General features: G+C 46.1%; 1 protein-coding gene across 8 annotated transcripts in view; it reads left to right on the top strand.

Moving 5' to 3' along the window:
• The window catches only part of ERI3 (ERI1 exoribonuclease family member 3), a 148,804-nt gene that overhangs the window by 60,255 nt on the left and 66,073 nt on the right, over window positions 1-22,476 (top strand). For all 8 annotated transcript variants that reach the window (XM_023507750.1, XM_003801198.3, XM_012812328.2 and 5 more), the window contains one exon: window positions 12,947-13,019. In XM_023507750.1, coding sequence (XP_023363518.1) covers window positions 12,947-13,019 — 73 coding nt within the window. The remainder of the gene's footprint in view (window positions 1-12,946; window positions 13,020-22,476) is intronic.

Consider the following 22,476-nt stretch of genomic DNA (forward strand, 5'->3'; position numbering starts at 1 on the left):
CTAGTAAGTGATGCCCTCACCTTACTAAATAACCTTTGTTCTGACTTTCATTCCTTTTGGCTAGTTTTGCTGATTCTTGACATTCACATAAATGGAATCACAAGATGCACTCTTGTGTCTGGCTTCTTTGCCATAACGTATGGGAAATATATCCATATTGTAGTTTAGCCTTTTTATTGCTTTGTATGTAGTAGCATTCCATTGCATAATACTACATTTTATTTACCTGACTTTCTTTTGTTGAAACATCAACCTCCTTTAGTTCAGTGCATGTTTGTTGATTATGTGAGTGTTCAATCTGATATGAGAATCTTCCTAGGTCCATTAGCTTGTTCCAGTCCCCCTCATTTTTAAAGCCCTAATTCCATGACTTTGGCCATGTGGTCATCCCTGTCTATTCTGGAACCCACACTGGCCTCCTTCTTCTCTGAGGTCTTGTGATAGGTAGAGGCTGGCCTTAGGCCTGTGGAAGTGTTCTTTGAGCCATAATAGCTCATTTGTTTATTCTTATAGCAGATGTGTGTTGACAACTCCTTATGTGCCTGCATTGTTGCTGGTATTGAGGATATAGCAGCAAACAAAGAGGAAACTTGCCAAGACACCTTGCCTTCATGGAGTTTGCATTCTAGTACGTACAGCTGGCACTGTTCTTTGCCTTTTTGGCTCTAATCCCTGAAGAATATTAGTCTTATTGAGGTTCTTCTGTCCTTTGGGATTCTGTAGAAGCTAGGTAGCAGTGGCCCTTGCCACTTTTATAGGGCTTCTGTAGGGCTTGGGGTTTCAGCCTGCTGATGCTGGTAGAGTTGGTGTTGGCTGCTTATTGCTGTTGCTGGGGGGTGAAAGGGTTTCTCAGTATTGGTGCTTCTCTTCCACTATCCTGGAGTCTGATTCTTTCTGTGAGAGGGGAGAATTAATCTCCAACTTTCCATGCCTATAAGGTGAGTGACTTCTTTGGAAGAAACAGTGAGGTCAGCACTTGCCAGTCTGTCCTCTTAATTCCCAGGCAGGGTAATGGAGACATTACTTTGTGCTAAAGCAAGCCACCAGTTTTCCTGGTGCAGATGTCATGCATATCCAGGCGCTGGGAAGGAGAGGCTAGCTCCGTGGGCACAGGTATATGGAGGCTGGAGGGACATTGACACCTGAGCTGCTCTGTCCCTGAACTGTGGTTGGTGGATTCAAGAAGGGAGTATTCCCTGCCATCATATTCCCCCTGTTCTCCATCCATGCCAACAGGGCAACTGCTTCAATGTGGTCTGACTACTATGTTTATTTTGTCAGTTTCTTAAGAGCGCATGAGAAGCTTTGAATGCTGAATGCCGTGGTGAAGAAGAAGAGTCAGGGAGCAGGGGTCTTAGGAGTTGAAGGCCAGGGAACTCAAGGTTTCAGTTGGCATAGTGGCCTGTGCCAGAGTGATTTGTAGACTCTGGGACCTTAGCTTTGTAGGGCTTTGGGAAGGGTGGCTATGAGTGGGTGGGATAAATTCTCATTGTCCCTGGCTAAAGGGCAACATAGCTCAGACTTGCTAGTTCGGTAAAACTGTTTCTTCCAAAGCCTGTGAGGATGTTGGTTTGGGGAAGAAAGCTAGCCAGCCCAGAGAATCCCGGGAGCCTGACAGGCCTTTTTCTCTGCAATTCTTTCTTGCAGGCAGCCCGAGGCAGGCTGTCTCTTTGTTAACAGAGTGACAGCAATGTGACACCATGGAAATAATTACTAACAAATCACGGTGCTGACTGCAAACAGCTCTCTGTCTTCAGAGGCATGTCAGGGTGCATTAGAGCAGGACTGTAGGAGCGGCGCGTGGAGGGGCTGAGGCGCAGCCTGCACTCAGGCACTCTCCTCTTCTTCCCCGACCCTGACCTCTTTCTGCAATGTCTGACTTTCTTGTTCTTATCCTTTTCCCACTAGTTCAACTACGGGCCAGCTGGACAAGTGGCGTGTGATTGGTGTGACTTCCTCTGGGACAGGTAGTTAGGATCCTCATCTTTGCTAAGGAGCATCTGGGTGATGATGACCACCAGAAGTTTTTCATTATGGGGTCCCCAAAAGGTAGAAGGATGCTCTGATGTTCCTCTGATTTCCTCTCTACCAGTAGTTTAGGGTTCAGGAGTGATGGTATTGCTTCCACTAAACCAGAGTATGGGAGAGAACCATGCATTTGTGGCTGTTCAGTTCCCGTCCCCCACCAGCCCTGGTTTCTTCACTTCTCAGTCAATTTTTGGTAAGTCGACTTTGTCCCTTCCCCTTTGGTTAGCAGAGTGATTGCTCTGACTGTCAGGCTGTAAATAATGTTTCTGATATGTGTGGCTGGAGGCAGCCGGGGGTGGGGAAGGAGTGGAAGGAGGAGCAGTACTCGCCCCCTCCCCTCTCATACAATATTTATCCAGGGATGGGAGTCAGATGCAGCGACCTCAGGGGTCACCCAGTTAAATAGCTTCTGAACCTCCCTGCATTCTAATTGCTGCAGTTGTCCTTTGCTCTGGAGACTTCTCCTCCCCATTGTCTGCTGAGGCACACACTAATGGCTGTCCTCTTTGGCCCTGCTGGGAGGCATGGGGTGGGGGGTGGAGAGGAGAGAGCTCATTGCTACCTTCCTTTCCCCAGGGATGAGGGAACCTAGGGCCTATTAACAAGTGGCTTTAGCCAGGAGGAGCACAATCTCTTTCCTCCCTCCACCTTCTCCCTAAAGCCATCTAAAGAAGGAGGTCTAGGCAGTGGGCTTGGTTGATAGGGCCAAGGGGCTTTAGCCTATCCCAGGCCTATCACGACACCCATGAGACTAGTGACTCCTCTACAGGCTATAGGAATGCAGGGGCAGGAGCAGGCTCAGGCCCAGGCCCAGGCCCTTGAATAGTCAGCTGAGGAGCATTATCCTGTGTTTTCATGGTCCCACATTCAGGGTTTGTAAGCTTCTAATGAATGATATTTCCTGTTGGAATATGCTGCTGCATTTTGCCAGAGATTGGCCAGAAGTCTATTTTGTCCCCTGGAGGTTGATTTAGATGATTGATCATGGTAGCAGGTATGCTCCATTCATTGATTTAAGAGTGGCATGTGCCACAGGTCTTCACTAGGACCTTCCTGTAAATATCAGTTACCTTCCACTGCAGCTCTTTCCCTCAAAGAACACTGTTGGAAACTGCCATTGAAGGTGCTGATCACGGCATATCCTGGAGGTGCTGGCAATCTAAAGTCACCCCTGTTGAGAGCTGCTCTGAGCTCAGTAAGTTTTGTGCTAGGGACGTTAGGGCCTGTCAGGTTATCAGGACAGAGAGAACAGCACATGCATAACTAACTACAGGGCTGATAAGGCAGCATATGAAAACACTATAAAGAAGGCACAAAACAAATGCTATGAGAACCCAGAGGAACACTGTTGAGAGACAGAACGGATAGTATTTTTTTAGCAGTAAACTTTTTTCATGAACAAAATTATTAAAGTTCAATATTAAGTTGAGCTGTTACAGTTGAAGCTATAGGAAGGCCCTGCTCATTCTTTTTCCTCCCCTAGTCCATGAAGTAGCCTGATGTCCCTCCTTGGAACTCTGTAGAGCACAATTTTAAAAGCCACTAGCCTATTCTCATGCCGACCCACAAGTTTGACTCTGCATAGGCCAAGTGCTTACACGTCTTGAAGGAGTCCAGGGAGCCAGAACCAGGACAGAGAAAACTATATAGGAACAGAGGTCACACATCCTGAACACTAGCAGGATGCCTCTCTGCAGAGCCTCCAGAGGGCATTGTAGGCCACACAAAGGCAGGCCCTGGGGTCAAGATAACCATAGGTCAGTTGGAGACAGTAGGTGGTAGGATAAACAGAGTATCTTGGGAAGCAGCTCAGCTTACTAAGAAGCTCCTGGTTTGCCTGGCCAAAAAAGCAAGTAGCTCATCAACTAAGGCACAGACGGACCACAGTGCTGGAAAACTTCCTGTTACCTGTTCAACCTCCTCCCTACACCCCACTCCCTGTAGGGGCTTCTGCCAGTCCATCTGAGAAAGAAAGCTCTGGCCAGGTCCTAGTGGCAGCTCCAGCACTGCTTGTAGTCACAACAGGTGGGGGACTGTACCTTTCCCTGGAGGAGTTACTATGGGAAGGACGCTGGAGAAGTACTTGTCTTAATTGTTTCCTGAGAGAGGGGTTGGGATATATAGGATTTCAAAGACTATCTGTGACACTGGGGAGGTACACGCGATTCTGTTTGTGGCACTGGTATGCTTCATGTAGACTCTGGGGGAGAAATAGGGTTAGAGATAGTTGGCAGGTGGGCTAAAAAGCCATGGAGCAGGGAGGTGCTGCATGCATACACACACACACACACACACAGTCTTTTGGAGACTTTGAGCAACTGTTTGGCACTAGGGATTTGAGGTTGGTTTTCCTTAGGAAGACTAGCAGCCTGGGCTGTGGGGCATCCCTCTGCACCCGCCTATGTTCTGGTTTCTGCTGGGAACTCTCCAAAGCAGCCTATCTGGGAATACTTCCAGCTGTGCTGCCAGACCCAGACGCAGGTGATGGCCTTTCGTCTGTACTATAGGGAAACCAAGAGGAAATTAAATGTCATTTGCCCCCTGCACAGCAGGTCGCTGCCAGATCAGACTCTGCTGATCAGAGCTGTGCAGAGGGTACCCGAGGGAAGGCTTATGCCTGCAGCCATGTCCTCTGAGCTGTGGAGACTCCCAGGTGATGGTCTGGCTTGCTCCCCAGGCTTTCTCTGCCCGGCTGGGTTCACCATGGCCTGGAGCCCAGCCCAGTGCTACATGGCAGCTGTGGTACGTGCCAGGCAGAGGTGTGTGTGTACTGGTGGGAGGGAATGGAAGGGTAGGGCAGGGCCTGGCAGTGGAAGACACCCAGGAGACAGTCCTTCCTCATAGAAGCCGCATGGTATTTTGAAAAGAGCTGGGCCTTTAGAATTAAAAGACCAGGTTTAAGTCCTACTACATTAGTTTCTACTTGGAGGATCTTGAGAAAGTTACATCACCACTTTCAACCTCCATTTCTTCATCTGTAAAATTATTAATATAAACAGCTCTGGATCCAAATATTTGTAGAGGAAGTAGCTTCCTATTAGAGCTAGAGTCTTCTCACCCACCGCCACCCCTACCCTCAGTTCTAAAAAATGGCCTAACTCCCTGCCATGGAGCCTCACTGTGAAGTGAGTTAGCTGAAGCTGATGTAAAGTGGAGTGGATGGTGAGTCTGGCCAGGGAGCCATAGCTGGGCATCTCTCCCTGCCAATACCTCATACTTTGTAAGTACAGGTGATGGTGGTAACATGAGGTAGGAGATTCGCCAGAGGTCATGCATCATAATCGTGGGGCTCAGCTGGCTCCCTCCAGCCTCATATTTTTGGACAACAGGGCTTACCCCAAGCCTTCCCTTCCCTTAAAGTCCTGGTGGTGGGTTGTAGTTCTCAGCTCTATGATGACATTTATTAACAGGGTTCTGGAAGAAGATGTTTTAATACTGTGAGAGTTCTCCCTAGAAAACCCCACCCCCTCATCTGAAGCATGGCTGCTGGTGGTGAAATTCATTAGTGTTCCCTGACAGGCAGTGGCGACAGAGGCACTCGTTGTCTGCTTCCTGCTCCCTCGTGCTCATGCTCCCGCTTCATGCACACTGATACTTAAAGCTGATGGGCTGCTTATAGACTTCTTGTACCATGACAAGTTTGGGGAGGGGGTGAGGGAGGCAGAGACAGACAAGGAGCCAGCTGTCACACTGGTATTTCAAACAGTACTCTTGCCTGACCCTTTGCAGGCTCCAGCAAGTGTATCATCTTTCTGAAGCCTGTGGTTGGAAATGTAACCTGCAGCCGTCTTGAGGATGGGGGCAAGTGAGGGGCAAAGTGGGCTGAGAAGTCAGCAGTGCATTCCCCTGGGGCTGTGGGCAGGCAGAGAAGAATGGAGGGACGGCGTGTGACAGTGTTTGTGTGCATGCACATGGACTTGCTTGAGCAGAAGTGAACGCAGCTGAGTCTCTCTAAGTGCCTTCTGCATTACCCTCCCACCACCAGAAGTGACATAACCCTTTCTCAGCAGTCTCTCCTAGAGGGGATCATTCTGTTTATGTTTTAGCTACTTCTAGATGGGCCTGGAAGCTCTCTGAATATAGGAATCAGGTTCCTTTGCCTCTACCTTCAGGGTCCTGGGTCTCTATAGTACTCATACATATGAGGCAGTCGATTGAGATAGAAAGTTCTCTGATTTTTGTGTCTAGACTACGATCTTGGCTTTTGTTCCTCTGTATTTGTGTGCTGATTCTTTGGATTTGGAGAATGAGTCCCAAGGTGCCTGCTCCATTCATAACTCCTCCCCTCAGTGTAAGCTTTTTGGGGTTCATTTTTGCAGCTGTGGAGTGGTTCTGGGAGTTTCCATCTTCCTGTCACCCCAGTAAGCCTTCTCCAGTATTCTTGTCCTTAGACACTGTCTTCTCAGTGCAGGTGGTCTGATAGCATCTCCAAAGGGTATTGCAGGTTTGGGGTCAGTTGATCTCCTTAGAGCCAGAATTCCTTTTTTGAGACCTTATTTACAGAGCATATTTTCCTTGGCTGGCTCCTTTTACCCTCACAGAGCAGGGCATGGAGGTGATGTTACTTGCCTAAGAATACATGGTCACTTGACCAAGTTGTCTCTAAGAATAATGGAGCCATGGTGCTGGGTGGCACTCCCCACCATCAGGGGCCTTTTCAGCTTCAGGTCCCTTAGTAAAGGCCATCCCAGGCTGCTCTCCTCCCTGTTCTTTTGCTTGTCAGTGCCACCAGTGCTACCTACTATTGGCATCCTGTTTTAGGCACAGTAGCATGTGAGTCTTTCTAGGGAGAGGGGTTACTTGTAAAACACTCTGGACATCATAGAGGGTGGAGCCAAAATGCTTTTCTCTCTGTAGATTCAAGTGTATTCTTGAACTGTCAAGAATCACCTTTAATGCAATCATCTCCTATAAGAGCCCAGCCCCTGCCCTCATACCCCACCTCCCCAGCACCTTGTCCTGTAGGCTTCTAGCAGGGGTTTCTAGCTCAGTGCTGATACCTCTGGGCAGCACCTTTCTCTCCTTCCTGTTCTGGCCAGTTCCTACATTGGCTGGAAGCACCAGGGCTAAGCCTGCCCGGGGCAGGGTGGGCTGTTCCATGTCTTCTGACATGGTGTGTCTCGCAGGTGAGATGGATCCTAACCAGCTTTGATAACTAGGAAACTTGAGCATTAATTTTTTATACATCAGCAGCAGCCAAGTGAGTGAATTCAATTATGAGTCTGCTTTCTCCTCACCCTCCTCCCCTCAATGTGGTGGTTCAGAGCTGAGACTGAGGAACCTGTTGAAATGAGAAACCCCTATTTCCTACCTTGACCCCTTCACTAATTCGGGTTAAATTGCTACGCTATTGCAGTGGTGACACATTGTGTCTGCCTCTGTTTGTATAAGAGGATGCAGAGGGGGAGGAAGGACCAATTTGTGCAGAGATAAAAGGTGTCACCGGCAGATAACTAACGTCCCAGCCTCGTGCCTGCTCTCATTGTTGCTCAATTTGCTCCGTGTGTAAGCTCAGCCTTCCCCTCTTTCTTCCTTCCCTCCCCTTGGTCATATTTTACCTTGATGCCACAGTGTAATGATGCCCTGTGTAGTGGGGGAGGAGATAGGCACCTCTGGCTGACAGCCCTTCCTGATAACCAAATTCCAGCCCATCCATCACCAGCTACTCTCCTCAACTTGAGGAAAAGTGATCATGAAAGGCGGGCCGTTTATCACCCGGGGTCTGTTTATCTCCTCTGGGTGGGGGAATGGAAACAAGAGAGACAAAGAGCTGTGTCCCCGGCTGCGTGCTGCCTGGGTGCCTGATGGGTGCGTGGGTGGCCTGTGCATGCGGGATACAGACTAACATAATGCAGACTGTGAGTGCCCTGAATAGGTAGGTCTCCAGACTGGGGTCCAATGTGAATGGGACCTTTCCTGAGACTGGGGAGTTGGAGGGAAGCATAGGAAATTGTGACAGTTCTGAGATCCGGGGCAGCTAGGGACAGTATTCTCTGAGGGTGTTTGTATTGGAATGAACAAGTGTGGAAACCTTGCATGGAAACTTGCCTTACCCACCCCTCGTAAGTGTCCCATGGTGGGATCTTCCATCTGACTGCTTGGCTGACTGCTAAGTAGCTGGGCCTTCTGTGCTGCCATGGTCCAATGATGACTTTGAAGAAGACAGAGCTTTTCTCCCTCTCTTCACCTTTGCTCCCCAACACTCCCCCATATCATAGGAACATAGTAGTTTCCTCCTGCAGGTGAACAGTATATGCCTGTTGTGGATTATTGGGCACAGGACTGACAGCCCTCATCACTCCAAGATCCAGTTCTCACAGCCTTTCCTGAGAGGCAGAAAGGGTCATGGATAGCTCCAGAGTCTACTGGTCTTCCTTCTCTTTAAGGGCTTGGATCTGCTAAAAGTGAGTGACATGCATCTCTCTGAGTTGGGTCTGGCTCTAAGACTTGAAGAGAGAAAAGCTGATGCCTGCTCTCTTGCTGGTCTTGGCTATTGTGTCCATCTGGAAGTCTGTCTGTCAGACTTCTATGGAGGTGCTGGTCTCCTTGTCTCAAGCCTAATAGTTCTCCCCCAGCTCTGTTTCACCTAATCTTCAAAGCTGAGCTCCTGCTCACAGTGGCTCCATCTTGGCCATACCCATTAGCAAGGGGGGTGTTTCCCTAATGAGCTACTCCCCTGCCTTGGCTGCCGCCAAGCTAGCCACACCTGTTTGCCATCAGGGCTGTCTGGGCCCCACCAAAGTGGCTCAGTTGCAGGTGGTAGGGCTGAATGAGGGTCGGGGTGGAGAAGGCTGGGCTCCTTTTGCTTTGTGCTCTGTGCTTGGGGAGGGTGCATTTTCTTACAATCCCCTTCCCCCTATATTGTTCCCTTCTTTCAAAGCAAGGGGAGGGCTCTCTGCTTTCTTTTGTGTTACTTGAAAGGAGTAATAAGAGAGCTGAAGGAGTACTGATCTTTTCTAATTTTCCCTTGGATGGAGTAGTGAGGAGCCAGTCAGAGGTGAGGGTTGGGTCTGATGTTCTGTGGATCCTGAGGGGCCAGTTGATAAGAGCAGGGCCACAGGTAAATGCCAAGGGTAGAGCCCTTTTCTGACCCTAGGCCCATAGTACTTGAATCCAATCATGTGCCTCAGTTTAGAGCCTGAAGACAGGACTGGGGGACCCTTCCTTAAGGGGGCCCCTTGCGTTCATGAAGCTGAAGGAAGTTTTGATTTGGTTGAAAAAAATCTCATTCCTTTTTATGGCCTGGACATAATTGGCTCTTTTCTATTGGCCATCAATGATGTCATTCCGACCCTCATAAAGAAGGGGAAATCACACCTGTGGACTCGGTGCATAAAATTTCATTGGGCAACAGTAATAAGCATGACCAGATGATGTTTGGGCAGTTGGGGAGCTTTGTGCCCAGTGACTCCAGCTGCAGGGAGACCTGGGCACCATAAACCTGCTTGCACGTTCATACCTGCAGGCCAGTTCAGGGCCCACTGCCAGTGGCTCTTTTCTTGAGACCAGTAGCTGGTAAGAACTTAGAGCATTCAGGCCCTTTGTATTAGGAGGACTTCTGCTCTTTTTCTTTCCAAATTGGTGGAATCATGTGCTCCCTGGTCCGCACTGACCCTAGCCTCAGGCTCCTAAGAACCTTGAACCCAGATGTGACCTTGAGCAGTGACCACCATGCTACCTGCCTCTCTAAGGCCTAAGGCTTTGGTTCCCCTGGGACTGTAAAGAGCTCTAAGTGCATCTATATAGCTGATGCCTGTGCAGTCAAAAACCTTGGATTCCATCTCTAGTTTTTCCTTTGGCTTGTTATGATTGAACAAATGCTTTTTCTTCTCTGAGCCTCAGTTCCCTCTATTGCGTAAGGAGTGACAACTACTGTGACCCACCTTCTTCACAGACATCATCGCTTGGTGCTTTGTAAGCTAGGGTAAGAGTGTGTGATAGGGATGTGTAGCTGTCTTCCCATGAGGCACCTGAAAGTTGAAGTTTAGGCATCTGGCTCTGTGTCTGTCATGAGGATGGGTATATCTGTCTGCTTGTATCTTAGAGTCAGAGGGCTAAAACCACCCACAGGACCATTCAACAACCTGAATGCCCATTGAGTGAGTCTGCAAACTGCACGTGTACCTACAAGTGATGAGAACCCCTGACTGAGAATTATAGTCCCCATGTGCCCCCAGGGAGACTTGGGTACAGAAGGGTACTTAGGATTGCTACTGAGCCATATCTAAGGCTGGGTATCCATTCTGACAATCTGTTTGGTCTGCCCTCAAGGTGGCCCCTTTGGTCTCTCAGAGAAGGAGGTAGAATCCTATGACCTACACCTTTCATAACTAGGCAGAAATGTATACAGCTGTTGTCTATCCTTGAAATCCTGCTGAAGAGGGAGCTCCTCCCAGGGCTGGCCAGAGCCAATAGGACTTCTGGCCTGGGTCAACTAAAAGAATTAGGGGGTGCTGGGGTTGGCTGAAGTAAGACAGGGCTCCCTGCCTTTTGCTGGTCAGTCTCCCAAACCTGTTCCTTTGCAGATCATGCTGCTTTGGGTAGCCTCCTTCACTTAGAGAGCTAAATGTTATTTTTCTAAAATTATTCGACTCGGCAAGCATTTTCACAAATATCGAGGATAAGAAATAAAAAAAAAATATTGAAAGAAATAAAATTGGAGGGGGTGGGGGAAAAAAAAAAAGAAAGAAATAAAATTATTATCAGACTAAAGTTCTGCTTCTTAGACAAACTACATTTCCTAAATCCTCTTCTTCTAGTTGTGTGCTGAGGGTGAGGCTGTGGGAGCAGTCCCTCCAGTTTGGGCAGAAAGGACATACACCACATGTAGAGAATTATATTTTATTATTTTTTAATTTTTATCTCTTGAGACAGTCTTAATCTGTGCCCTGGGTAGAATGCCATGATATCCTAGCTCACAACCACCTCAAACTCTTGGGCTTAAGAGATCCCCTTGCCTCACCCTCCCGAGTAGCTGGGACTACAGTTGCCTGCCACATGCCTGGGTAGTTTTCTGTTTTTGGTAGAGATGGGGGTCTCTCTCTTGCTCAGGCTGGTCTTGAACTCCTGAGCTCAGGTGATCTACCTGCCCTGGGCTTCCAGAGTACTAGGATTACAGGCATGAGCTACCACGCTCACCATATAGAGAATTTTAAAGCAATAATAAAATTGACTCAAATATTGGTTTGCTCTAGGTATCAGATATGCTCAATGCTGCTGCCTCCTTTGTGTCTATCTCAGCAAATAGTCTGAAACTAGCCATGCCATACAACAGGCATCCTCAAACTATGGCCCGCGGGCCACATGCAACCCACCTAGGATATTTATCCGGCCCGCGGGTATTTTTGCCGCTGCTGCCTGTCCTGCTTAGCAGCCGACTTGTCCTGGGGCCCACAGTCTGGCCCTCCAACGGTCTGAGGGACAGTGAACTGGCCCCCTGTTTAAAAAGTTTGGGGACCCCTGCCATACACCTTTTAATTGTACTCCACTGCATTCTTTCAGTGGGCCCCACCTCCCATTTGGTCTCCCGGGTTTCCCTTACTCCCTTATATCTCATGTCTGTTCTTTAATCACTATCTCCACCACTACTGTCTCTCTTCTGCTACTACTGTGCATTTTGAGTCTATTTTTTTTGCAGTTTTTGGCCGGGGCCGGGTTTGAACCCAGCACCTCCGGTATATGGGGCTGGTGCCCTACTCCTTGAGCCCCAGGTGCCACCCATTTTGAATCTGTTTTTTTTGCTGCCCCTAGAACAATCTTGGTGAATCACAATTCTTCAGAGCCTCTTCATTGCCTATGGCCAACCTTTTCTCTTTCCAAGAATACTCTGATCTTTTCTAACTGGTATTTCTAATACTGTCTTCCTCCATCCTTCCATGTGCCCCCATGCTCCAACTTAAGGATGTATTTGTCTTTTTCTGTCATTATCCATTCTTCTGAACAAACTGAGCCCATTTTGGACAGGGGTTCAGTCTTACTTTTTGAGTCTTAAGTTCCTGACCCCCCATTAAGCATCAGTGCAGGTTTGGTTTAAATTGTGTGGGTAAAATGGCATCATTAGCTAGAAGGGGAGATAGTAAATTCTAACTTAAAGAAAAAAGCAAAAACAGACCCTTGGTTTAAATTCTGACCTCTTCTTATCCTTCTGCATGGCCTCTTTTCTCTACCTAAAAAAAAGCCTATAGACAAAGGCTTTAATGTGAACTGAAACTCATGCCCTTCTATTTCTAAATCATTCGGTCTTTCCCTCCTCCTGTCTTATCTCTCTTCCTCTCTGCTATAACAAAACAGCAACAACAAATTGGCACCTGGAAAGAACATAGGCGTTGGAGTCAGACATACCTGGGGTTAGTTCTTGGCACTGTCATATTTTGGCTGTGGGACCTTAAATAACCTCTCTGAGGGGCAGTGCCTATGGCTCAAGGAGTAGGGCGCTGGCCCCATATACAGGGGTGGTGGATTCAAGCCCGGCCCCTGCCAAAACTGCAAATAAATAAATAAATTTTAAAAAAATCAATAAATAAAAATAATGTCTCTTAAAAATAACCTCTCTGAGTCTCATTTTCTCACCATAAAATGTAGACTATAGTACCTACCTCACAGCATCGCTTTGAAGATTTAAATGTGAAAAGGTAAGTAAGATTCTTAGCATGTTATAAGTTATTAGAAAATAGTAGCTGCTGATATTATTTTGAATAGAGTCTCTGGGTTCTCATATTTGAATCTGAGGGCTGAATCTGGAGCCCAGTGACCATGGTGCTAAAGGAGGGATCCTTTTTTGGGTGGGGTGGGACCCATGGCTAATGGGTTGTCCTTTTGGAATCTGTTTGTCCTATGGACTCTATTAGACTTCATAGGTTAAGACTCAGTACCTGGGAAATAGATGTACCCAACTTGTTCTCTCTTCCCTTTTTTGTAGGCTCCCAGGCCAGTGCCAATACTTGGGCTTGCCAATTGCGGATTACTTCAAGCAGTGGATTAATCTGAAAAAGGTACTGTGTCTGAGCTCCGCCAGGGTGCATCCTCTGATTCTCTTGGTCCTTTGAGCATCCCTCTTTTGCTTTCTTTTCTCATCTTTAATCTTTTTCTTCTTTTTTGTTCTTCTCTATTCTGAACATCCCTCCTTCCTCTTCCCTAGCTAACATGCATGGAAATATTGTGATTATTTCTGAGAGTGGGGAGCTGCCTGGGGACCAGGGTGGAGCCCTGGTTGGTGTCACCCAGACATGCAGAGAAGTCTCAGGTAAATCTTACTCAGAGCTGAATCTCTGGGTTGAGCTGTGTTGTCTCTCAGAGAGAGGTGGTCTAGCTGAGCCTCTGGAAAAGTATTCTCCTTTGATGTCATCATGAATATGGCATCCAAACCTCCTGACTACCATGTTTCCCTGAAAATAAAACACTGTCTTATATTTATTTTTTCTCAAGAAGACACACTAGGGCTTATTTTCAGGGGATGTCTTATTTTTATTAAATATAATACAACAATCTACATTTATTCAAATACAGTTAAGTCATCATCTTCTGGAACCTGACAGGGGGAGCTGACCTTGTTAGTGGGGCTGGCACTAGTGATGCGTGAACTCCTTTCCCCTAGCCATTTACACATGCACAGTAGGATGCCTGCTACCTTGGTTACTTGTGCACCTGCACAAGTGTTAACGGCTCTGCTCGGAGAAAGGTGCTGTGGCAGATAAAAGGTATTCCAGTCTTCTTTACTGCTCCGAAATGCATGGCGTGGTTACGCAGATATGCTGCATAGCCACGCCCATCACTAGGTCTTATTATCGGGGTAGGGCTCATAGAAATCCTGCTAGGGCTTATTTTTTGCTTAGGTCTTATTTTCAGGGAAACACAGTATATCTCCCTCTTGTTTGTTCAAGTTCAAAGTTGAGTTCATTCAAGCTGGCTTTGGTCCTGCTGAGCTCCAGCAGAGCCTTGCTCATGTGAGGCAGCACCATGGAAACTAGAACCTAATTCCCACTGGGCATGAGGGAGGAGGCTGGCACCAAAACCCTGGAGAGTTGCACTGGGACTGGGGCTGGCAAGGACTATGTAGCTATGATGGCGAGTCCTGGCAGAGAAGGAATCACCCAGAAAACTATACTTTCCTAATGTGTGCTGTACTTCCTAGATTAGCAGAAGAAAGGATATGTAGGACTAGGCACCCCCCCCCAATTCCCACTTTGTGGGGATCTTTGCTCTAGGAGGCCCAGTCTACTAGGGAGACTCGCTCCTATAAGTCATTTTGATCTAAGGACAATAGCCCTGGAGCAGCCTTAGGAGCCTTATGCTACCAGTCAGCTTAGTGATTCCAGAAAGCTCAGAGAAGGTGGTAGCTCTCAGGGGCTCAGAAAAGAGAGAGGTCATTGAGGGGCCAGACTAGGTATTATGGGGATTAGAGTCTTGAACTGGGCATTCAAGGAAGGCGGGCTATGGATATGAGGAGGAGAGAATGCGTTCTCAGCAGGGAAAGCAGCATGCCTTTGGTGTGTTTGTGGCCTGGAGCTAAGCAAGCACATGTAGGAACAGTGGAAGAGAAGGTTTTATTAAGTATTTATGCTACACTGAGAATGACCTTGGACTTAGTTCCATGTTTTATGGCAGCATTTGTAAACTACTTTGCACTCTGGCATGTCTGCACTTTGACCCCTACCCACTTCTCCTACTGATCTTCCATACAACTGAGTAGGTGCTACTGCTTCTCTTTAGCTGAGGTGGCTGGGCTGTGCCCTAGCTTTAGGCTTTGGCCTTTGGCCTTCCTTCTGTCTGACATGTCTCCCAGTTATCTTCATGAGGGATATGCCCTCTCCTCAAAGATTCAGCAAGAGTATCACATCTACTAAGAAGCTCAGTCTCTTGTTTTGAAGCACCTGGGCACATGGGATATCAGTTATCTCACTTGACACTGAGTTCATGTGTGTTTCCTTCCAGACATGTCCATCTGGAGCACAGAGACTAAGTCTCTTCTCTGTGTCCTGGATGGCTAGACCAGAGCTAGGTATAGAGTATGTGTTAGTGATAGTGCTGTAGTGAATAATTGCCCCTAACTCATCTCTGACAACTGGCTCCATGAAGGTCCTCCCAGGCGAGGCTTGGTGGGGCTAGGCGAGCGGGTGTGGCTCAGCAGCAGCTCCTGGAAGACAGAGTGCCAGCTGTCAGAGCACATCTGAGGCAGCCTGCTGGCCTCAGCAAATGCAATGTGAAGGCCCGGCCAGGCGAGGCAGGCGCTGACCATGAACAATTACTCTGTGAAGTTCACTAAACTTGTTGGTATATGGATAGCTCCCTGCCTCTAGGTTCCTTGGCAGAAAGGCAGGAAAGCAGCCGACCCATGTGGTAACGTTGCTACCCCGGGCCATGTTAGGGCTGCTGGGCTTAAAGGGGTGGAGGCAGGCTATTCTGAGTCTATTCAGTTTTGTTCTCTGCTGGACTGTGCTGCTGTAAAACATGAGTATGAGGGGGAACTGAGGACTCTGTTCCCAGTCAACCTGTGACTTCCTCTCATGAAATAAACTGTCATATTCCAGGTGTGGTTAAGTGCGCAAATAGGAGTGATGTCTTATCTCTGGACTAGCCTGTTTCTTACCAGCAGCTTTTTTTTTTAAAGAGACATAGTCTCACTTTTTCCACCCTCAGTAGAGTGCTGTGGCATCACAGCTCACAGCAACCTCCAGTTCTTGGGCTTAGGTGATTCTCTTGCCTCAGCCTCCCGAGTAGCTGGGACTACAGGTGCCCGCCACAATGCCCGGCTATCTTTTGTTGCAGTTTGGCTTGGGGCCAGGTTCAAATCTACCACCTTTGGTATATGGGGCTGGCACCCTACCCACTGAGCCACAGGCGCCGCCCATTACCGGCAGCTTTTAAGACACAGAGGCTGCAGAGTTCTAGAGGCCCAGGGGAATGGTAATCTTCCTGACCTTTATACTGTGTGACCTAATGCAGGCTGCACTATGATTCCTGCTCCCTTAAGAAGAATGATGATAAAAGGAAAACCAAAGAGGTTATTGCCAAAATTGCAGGAGAATTATGTAAAAGCCTTATTCCATGCCTTGTTTCCCCCATGTGACCTAGGCTCTGGCTATCTACAAGGTCCTCTCTGGTCCTTAATCTTACTTTATCTTTCTTCTTTGCCTTTTTTCTCCCTTCCTCCTCAACTCCCCTGGCAGGGCTTTGCCCCATGAAAAAGGTGGGGAGGGTTCTGGTCTGATTGGCAATCTAAGTAAGGAGACTGAATTACCTGTTCTTATTTTATAAGGCCTCTGATGTGAGCAGAGGCAAAACGTTGTCTTTTACCCTGTCCTTGCCACAAATGGTGTGGGTTGCCTCCAGAAATCGTAACTTTTGTATAGCCAAGTTTCCACATCTCCTGCCTCCACCCACTTCCCCTATAGCAGAGTAGAGCAAGCCAGTGTTTGCTGACATTTGGGATGTCATTGAATGATCTTATAATCTTATTGAGCTGTCAGTTTAGAGAAGACTTGGGATCGTGCTTCCAGTTCCCTTGGAGGTCAGAGCTGTCACTGAGGGCCCAGAAGAATATGTGCAAACATGTGTGCACATGCATAAATATATGCATGTGAACTCATGTGAATGAGTATACCCTAGTGAATAAACTCTAAAATTGTATTTCCATATCCATATATGCATATGCACATATTCACACAGACATAATTCCTTACAGAAATACTTGGAAATATACCCAGACATGAATATATTTATAAATACATGAATATCAAAGTGTGAAGACACATGCCTACAGATAAACATATTATGTCTTCATTGATAAGCAGATATTCTTGATTGTCTTCTCTGTGCCAAATACTGTGTGAGATCCTAGGGATATAACAGAAAATACAGATATTGAACAAATAATTTCAACAGGTAACACTAAACAATTCATAGTCACTGATCATACAATAAGGAACTGCCTTAGTGGGGTGGGATCAGAGAATAGTTCCCTGAGGGAGAGATGTCTAAGCTGAGACCTGAAGGTTGCATAGGATTGGCTAAGCACATCAACAGCATGTGGCAAGGCCCTGAGGTGAGGAGGAGCCTGACAGCTTCTTGGAACTAGAACGTAAGTTTCAGGAGGACAGAGTTTTTGTCTCTTTCCTTCACTGCTCTAACCCTGTCAGTCTGAATAGTTCCTAGCACACAGATGTTTAACTGTTATTCGTCGAGTGAATGACTACCTAAAGCATGCTGAAGGCAATAAGAGGAGAGTGGTGTGAGATGAAACTGGAGGAGGTGGTGGGAGCCTGTGGACTACACTTTGATTTTGACCTTTATGCTTAGGGTAGAGGGAAGCTCTTAAAGGGTATCAAACATAGGATAGGCATCATCTGATTTGCATTTTAAAAACTCTCTCTGGACCACGGGTGGTGGCTCATGCCTGTAATCCTAGCACTCTGGGAGGCCAAGGCGTGTAGATTGCTTGCACTCACGAGTTTGAGACCAGCCTGAGTGAAAGCAAGATCTCCTCTCTACTACAAGTAGAAAAACTGAGGCAAGAGGATCTCTTCAGCCTGAGTTGGAGGTTGCTGTGAGCTATGATGCCATGGCACTCTACCTAGGGTGACAGCTTGAGACTCTGTCTCCAGAAAAAAAATTAAAAAAAACACACTCTCTCTGGCTGTAGCATAGAGCTATGAACAGGTTTGGGAAATTAGTGAATGGTTTTTCTTAATGGGGCTGTGTTTGGCAGGGTGAAACATCATTGTGTGGGTGACATTGCTGAACTTGTACCATCCTCAGCTCCTCTTCATTGAGTGACAGTAGTGCCCCTCCCCAAGACAATCAAAAATGTATCCCACTTCTATACATGCCCAGTGGACAGGGTGGAAGGGGGAAAGTCCTGTTCTTGGTTGAGAACCACAGAATTAGACCATTGCTATAGACGAGGTAAAAGATGATAGTTACTCAGTTTAAACTGATAACAGTGGAAATGTAGAGAAATGGACTGATTCTTGAGTTAAATAATATAGTTCGTTCTGCTATAAAGCAACATATGGGTTCCTGAAAATCACCATGCTACAAAAAGTTGTGTAATAAAAATTTTGTTAGGAGTACAACACTCAAAAACTTCATCAGTGACACATAAAAGAAACATTAGGAATCTAATAAACATGGTAGGGTAGTTTTACACATGTTAAATGGTTAAGAAACACATAAATACTATAATAAATATGGCACTTTACCTTGAAAAAAGACCCATAGGCGGTGCCTGTAGCTCAGTTGACAGGGTGCCAGCCACCAAGGGTGGGTGGATTCAAACCTAGCCAGGGCCTGCTAAACAATAATGACAACTGCAACCAAAAAATAGCCAGGTGTTGTGGTGGGTACCTATAGTCCCAACTACTGGGAGGCTGAGGCAAGAGAATTGCTTATGCCCAAGAGTTTGAGGTTGCTGTGAGCTGTGATGTTACATCACTCTATTAAGGGTGACAGAGTGAGACTGTGTCTCAAAGAAAAGAGAAAACAACCCATACTTTGCTTGTAGAAATGGGCATTAGAAGGGTCGTAGCTTGTGAGTTATTGTGAAGTGGTAGAAGATAGTCTGAAATCAGATGAATGCAGTCTACAGCACATATGATCTTGCTGGCTGGGTGACGTTTGAGGTGTGTGCATACACGTGTTTTGTATATTTATACACAGCTCTGTTCAGCTGACTATAGTTTCCTGTGTTTATCTAGTATTTCTCACAGATAAAATTGCAATAAATGAATGAAAAATTTCATTATGCTAAATTGTTCCCTAATACATCACTTGCATTGGAACAAATTTGCTCTTTCTGAGTGAGTATTAATAGCAACACTGACTGTATAAGAAAGAGGAAATGATAATTGATTGGCCATGGGGTTGAGGATGAAGGATCATGACCCTAGAAGTTATGTTTTGAGCAACTGGGTGAATTGGAATGAATTTACTGAAATAATAGAAGAAGTTTTAGGGTTAGAAAAGAAGATGAATTCAAGTGGGACATAATGAGTTAAGATGCCTTTGAGACATTCAATTATTGAGGAGTTACTTGAGAATGTAGGTCTGGAGTTCAGGGGTGAATTCTGGATAAGAGATACAGATTTGGGGGACTTATTGGTGTTTAATGATGATTAAAGCATGTAAGTGGATGGAATTGCCAAAGAAGAGTGTATAGGGTGAGAAGAAAAGAAACCCTAGGACAGGCCGGGCATGGTGGCTCACGCCTGTAATCCTGGCACTCTGGTAGATTACTTGAGCTCACAGGTTAGAGATCAGCCTCAGCTAGAGCCAGAGCCAGACCTCGTCTCTAAAAAAAAAATTGCCGGGGGTGGGTGGCCTGTGGCTCCGTGGGTAGGGTGCCAGCCCCATATAGCAAGCGTGGTGGGTTCGAACCTGGCCCGGCCAAACTGCAACCAAAAAATAGCCAGGTGTTGTGGCTGGCAGCTGTAGTCCCAGCTACTCTGGAGGCTGAGGCAAGAGAATCGCCTAAGCCCAGGAGTTGGAGATTGCTATGAGCTGTGTGACACCATGGCACTCTACCGAGGGTGATAATAAAAAAAAAAAAATAGCCTGGCATTGTGGTGGGCATCTGTAGTCCCAGCTACTAGGGAGGCTGAGGCAAGAGGATCGCTTGAGCCCAGGAGTTTGAGGTTTCTGAGCTGTGATGCCATGGTACTTACTCTATTGAGGGTAACAAAGTGAGACTCTGTCTCAAAGGAAAAAAGCAAGCAAGCCCAGGACAGAACACTGAGAAATACCAACATCTGAGAAATAGAGGAGGAAGAGCCAAAAACAGAGAAGGAGTGATCACTAATAATAATAATAGTTCTTATTTATTGATTACATTTGTATGGCTAGACCTGTGTTGTCCAGTATAGGTAGTTTCCATAAGCCACATGTGGCAGTAGATCACTGGAAATGTAGTATGACTGAGGAACAAAATATGAATTTTATTTAATTTTACTTAAGTGTAAATTTGAAACTTTCTTGAAAAACAAATTTTAAGTATGTTTAGAACAACCTGGATTGGTGAATCTACATTTTATACTATTAAAACAAATTGAGTACAACTTCTGAAGATTTAGCATCCCAATTGACATATGCAGTAAGTATAAATTACATATTAGATTTCCAAGGCTTTCGTTGATTTCCAAGGAAAAAATGTAGAGTGTCATAATTTTTTTATTTATTACATGTTGAAATATTTGGGTATTAAATAAAATATATTATTAAAATCATTTCTTCTGTTTCATTTTACTTTGTAATGTGGCTACTAGAAAATTCTAAATTTCATGTGGACAGCGCTTTGCTAGATACCATATGTACGTAGCTGCGTTATCTAATTGTCACCACAAAACTCTGCCATAGTTGGTATTATTTAAACCAAGGCACAGAGCAATGATGAAACTTGCTTGATGTTTTTATACTAGTATGTAGCAGAGCTAGAACTTAAATTTCATTTTGCCTGACTCTTTGTGCTAAACAGACAGAGAAAAGAGTGGTAGAAGAAAAGAGATCATGAGAATGTGCTATTGCAGAATCTATGCTAGGAGTTTCAGAAAAAGAGGAGTGGTCAGTTCAGAGAGGGCCATACAGTGTAAAGACTGAAATATGAGCCCAAGGACCTCTGAGACCTTGGTGAAAACTTTTGAGTGGCATGATAGGGACAGGAGCCAAATTGGAGAGAATCAGGGAATAAACGAGAAATGAGGCTTAGTGCCTGTAGCTCAGCAGTTAGGGCACTAGCCACGTACACCGGAGCTGGTGGGTTCGAACCCAGGCCAGGCCTACCAAACAAAGACAGCTACAACCGAAAAAAAAAAAAAAGTAGCCAGGCGTTGTGGTGGGTGCTTGTAATCCCAGCTACTTGGGAGGCTGAGGCAAGAGAATTGCTTAAACCCAAGAGTTTGAGGTTGCTGTGAGCTGTGACGCTATGGCACTCTACTGAGGGTAACATAGTGGGACCCTGTCCCCCCTCCCCCAAAAAAGAAAGGAAGTAAAAAGAGAAATGAGGTGATAGAGAAACTTAAATCTTTTCAGGAATATGGCTTTAAAGGACAGAGAAAGGAAAAAAGCTAAGGGAGGGACAGGTGTGAGGTTCAGACAGGATGTGTTTTCTAAGATGGAAGACGTGGGCTTGTTTGTAGTATCTGTTAGAAAAGCAAAGGTAACTAGAAAAGTGAGAGGGACGCAGTAAAGGAGGTCTCTTGAGGTGAGAGGAGATGGGATAGAGAACCCAGGTTCTTGAAAGTGTCTCTCTTCAGGAGGAAGGTTCCCTCTTCCATTGTAATGGAGGGAAGAAGAGATGGGTGCAGATAGATGTAGGTAGGCAGGCTTGTAGATTTGGTTGTGGCAAGTTGAGGTGTTTCACATCCCAAGAGGCAATTTTTCTCTATGAAACAAGATAAGTCATTTGCCGGTAAATAATAGGTGAGAGCTAGGTAGGATTATAGAAAGCAGAGAGAATAGTGACAGTTTTAGTAAAGAACAGATGTGTAAGCTAACTTGAGAAGAAGTACAGTAGGATTTCTAGGCAGTGTAGAGAGGATTCAGTTGAGGTTGAAGACATTAATTCACACTGGAGCTACTCTGTTTGGTTGTTATGACTTTTCAGTTTTCTCTAGTTTAATTGCTGTCTCTATCATGCCCCTCAAGTTTTCATCAAAGTCACAGGGATCCTTGTTACTAAGTCCAGTGCTTATTATTTCAGTCTTTATCTTGTATGGTCTTCTCTGAGTTGACCATCTCTCTTCTGAAACACTTTCTTTCCTTGGTTTCTGCAATCCCACACTCTCATGGTCTTTTTTCTATCACTCTTTTTCTCTCTTTCTCTGTCTCTTTAGCATAAAAAGTCAGGCTGAACTCAAGTCCTAACTGCCACATGCTAATGTGAAAACATTGAACAAGTTCATCCTTACTTTATGCTTTGGTCTTTTTAAACCTTAAAATGTAAAAAATAAACTGCTGCACAGGGTTGTTGCAAGGAGCTCAGCCACCTGGCTATGGGTGTGGAGGCAGTAGACTTCTGACTCGTCGAGGGGAGAGATTTTCCTCAAGGAGATATGATGAAAAGAACAGGGCATTGAAGATATGATAAGACAGCAGTTGACAAGCTGAACCGTGGGATTTAAGCTGGATGTTGAGAGAAGAGAAGATTGCCAGGGGTCTAATGGATGTGGAAAAAGTAGTTAGGTACCAATAAGGTGCGAAACAGGTATGCTGGGTATAGTTGAGCATGCCAGACAGAAGGATTAGGGATTATGGTTAGAGAATAGAATGTCTGAATTAGTGATTTCAGAGATGGGGTAGTGCTAGGTGTTGGAGGTTCCGAGGTATAGCCATAGGAGTGTAGCTAATGTTGGGTTGAAGAGAATGTTATTATTGATAAAGAATCAAGAAACAAAAAAGTTGGATAAGACCTCCATAAGGGGCTTGGCGCCTATAGCTCAACCGGCTAAGGCGCCAGCCACC

This window comes from Otolemur garnettii, unplaced genomic scaffold (assembly GCF_000181295.1).
Source record: "Otolemur garnettii isolate 467f Iridium unplaced genomic scaffold, OtoGar3 scaffold00202, whole genome shotgun sequence".
NCBI lineage: Eukaryota > Metazoa > Chordata > Mammalia > Primates > Galagidae > Otolemur > Otolemur garnettii.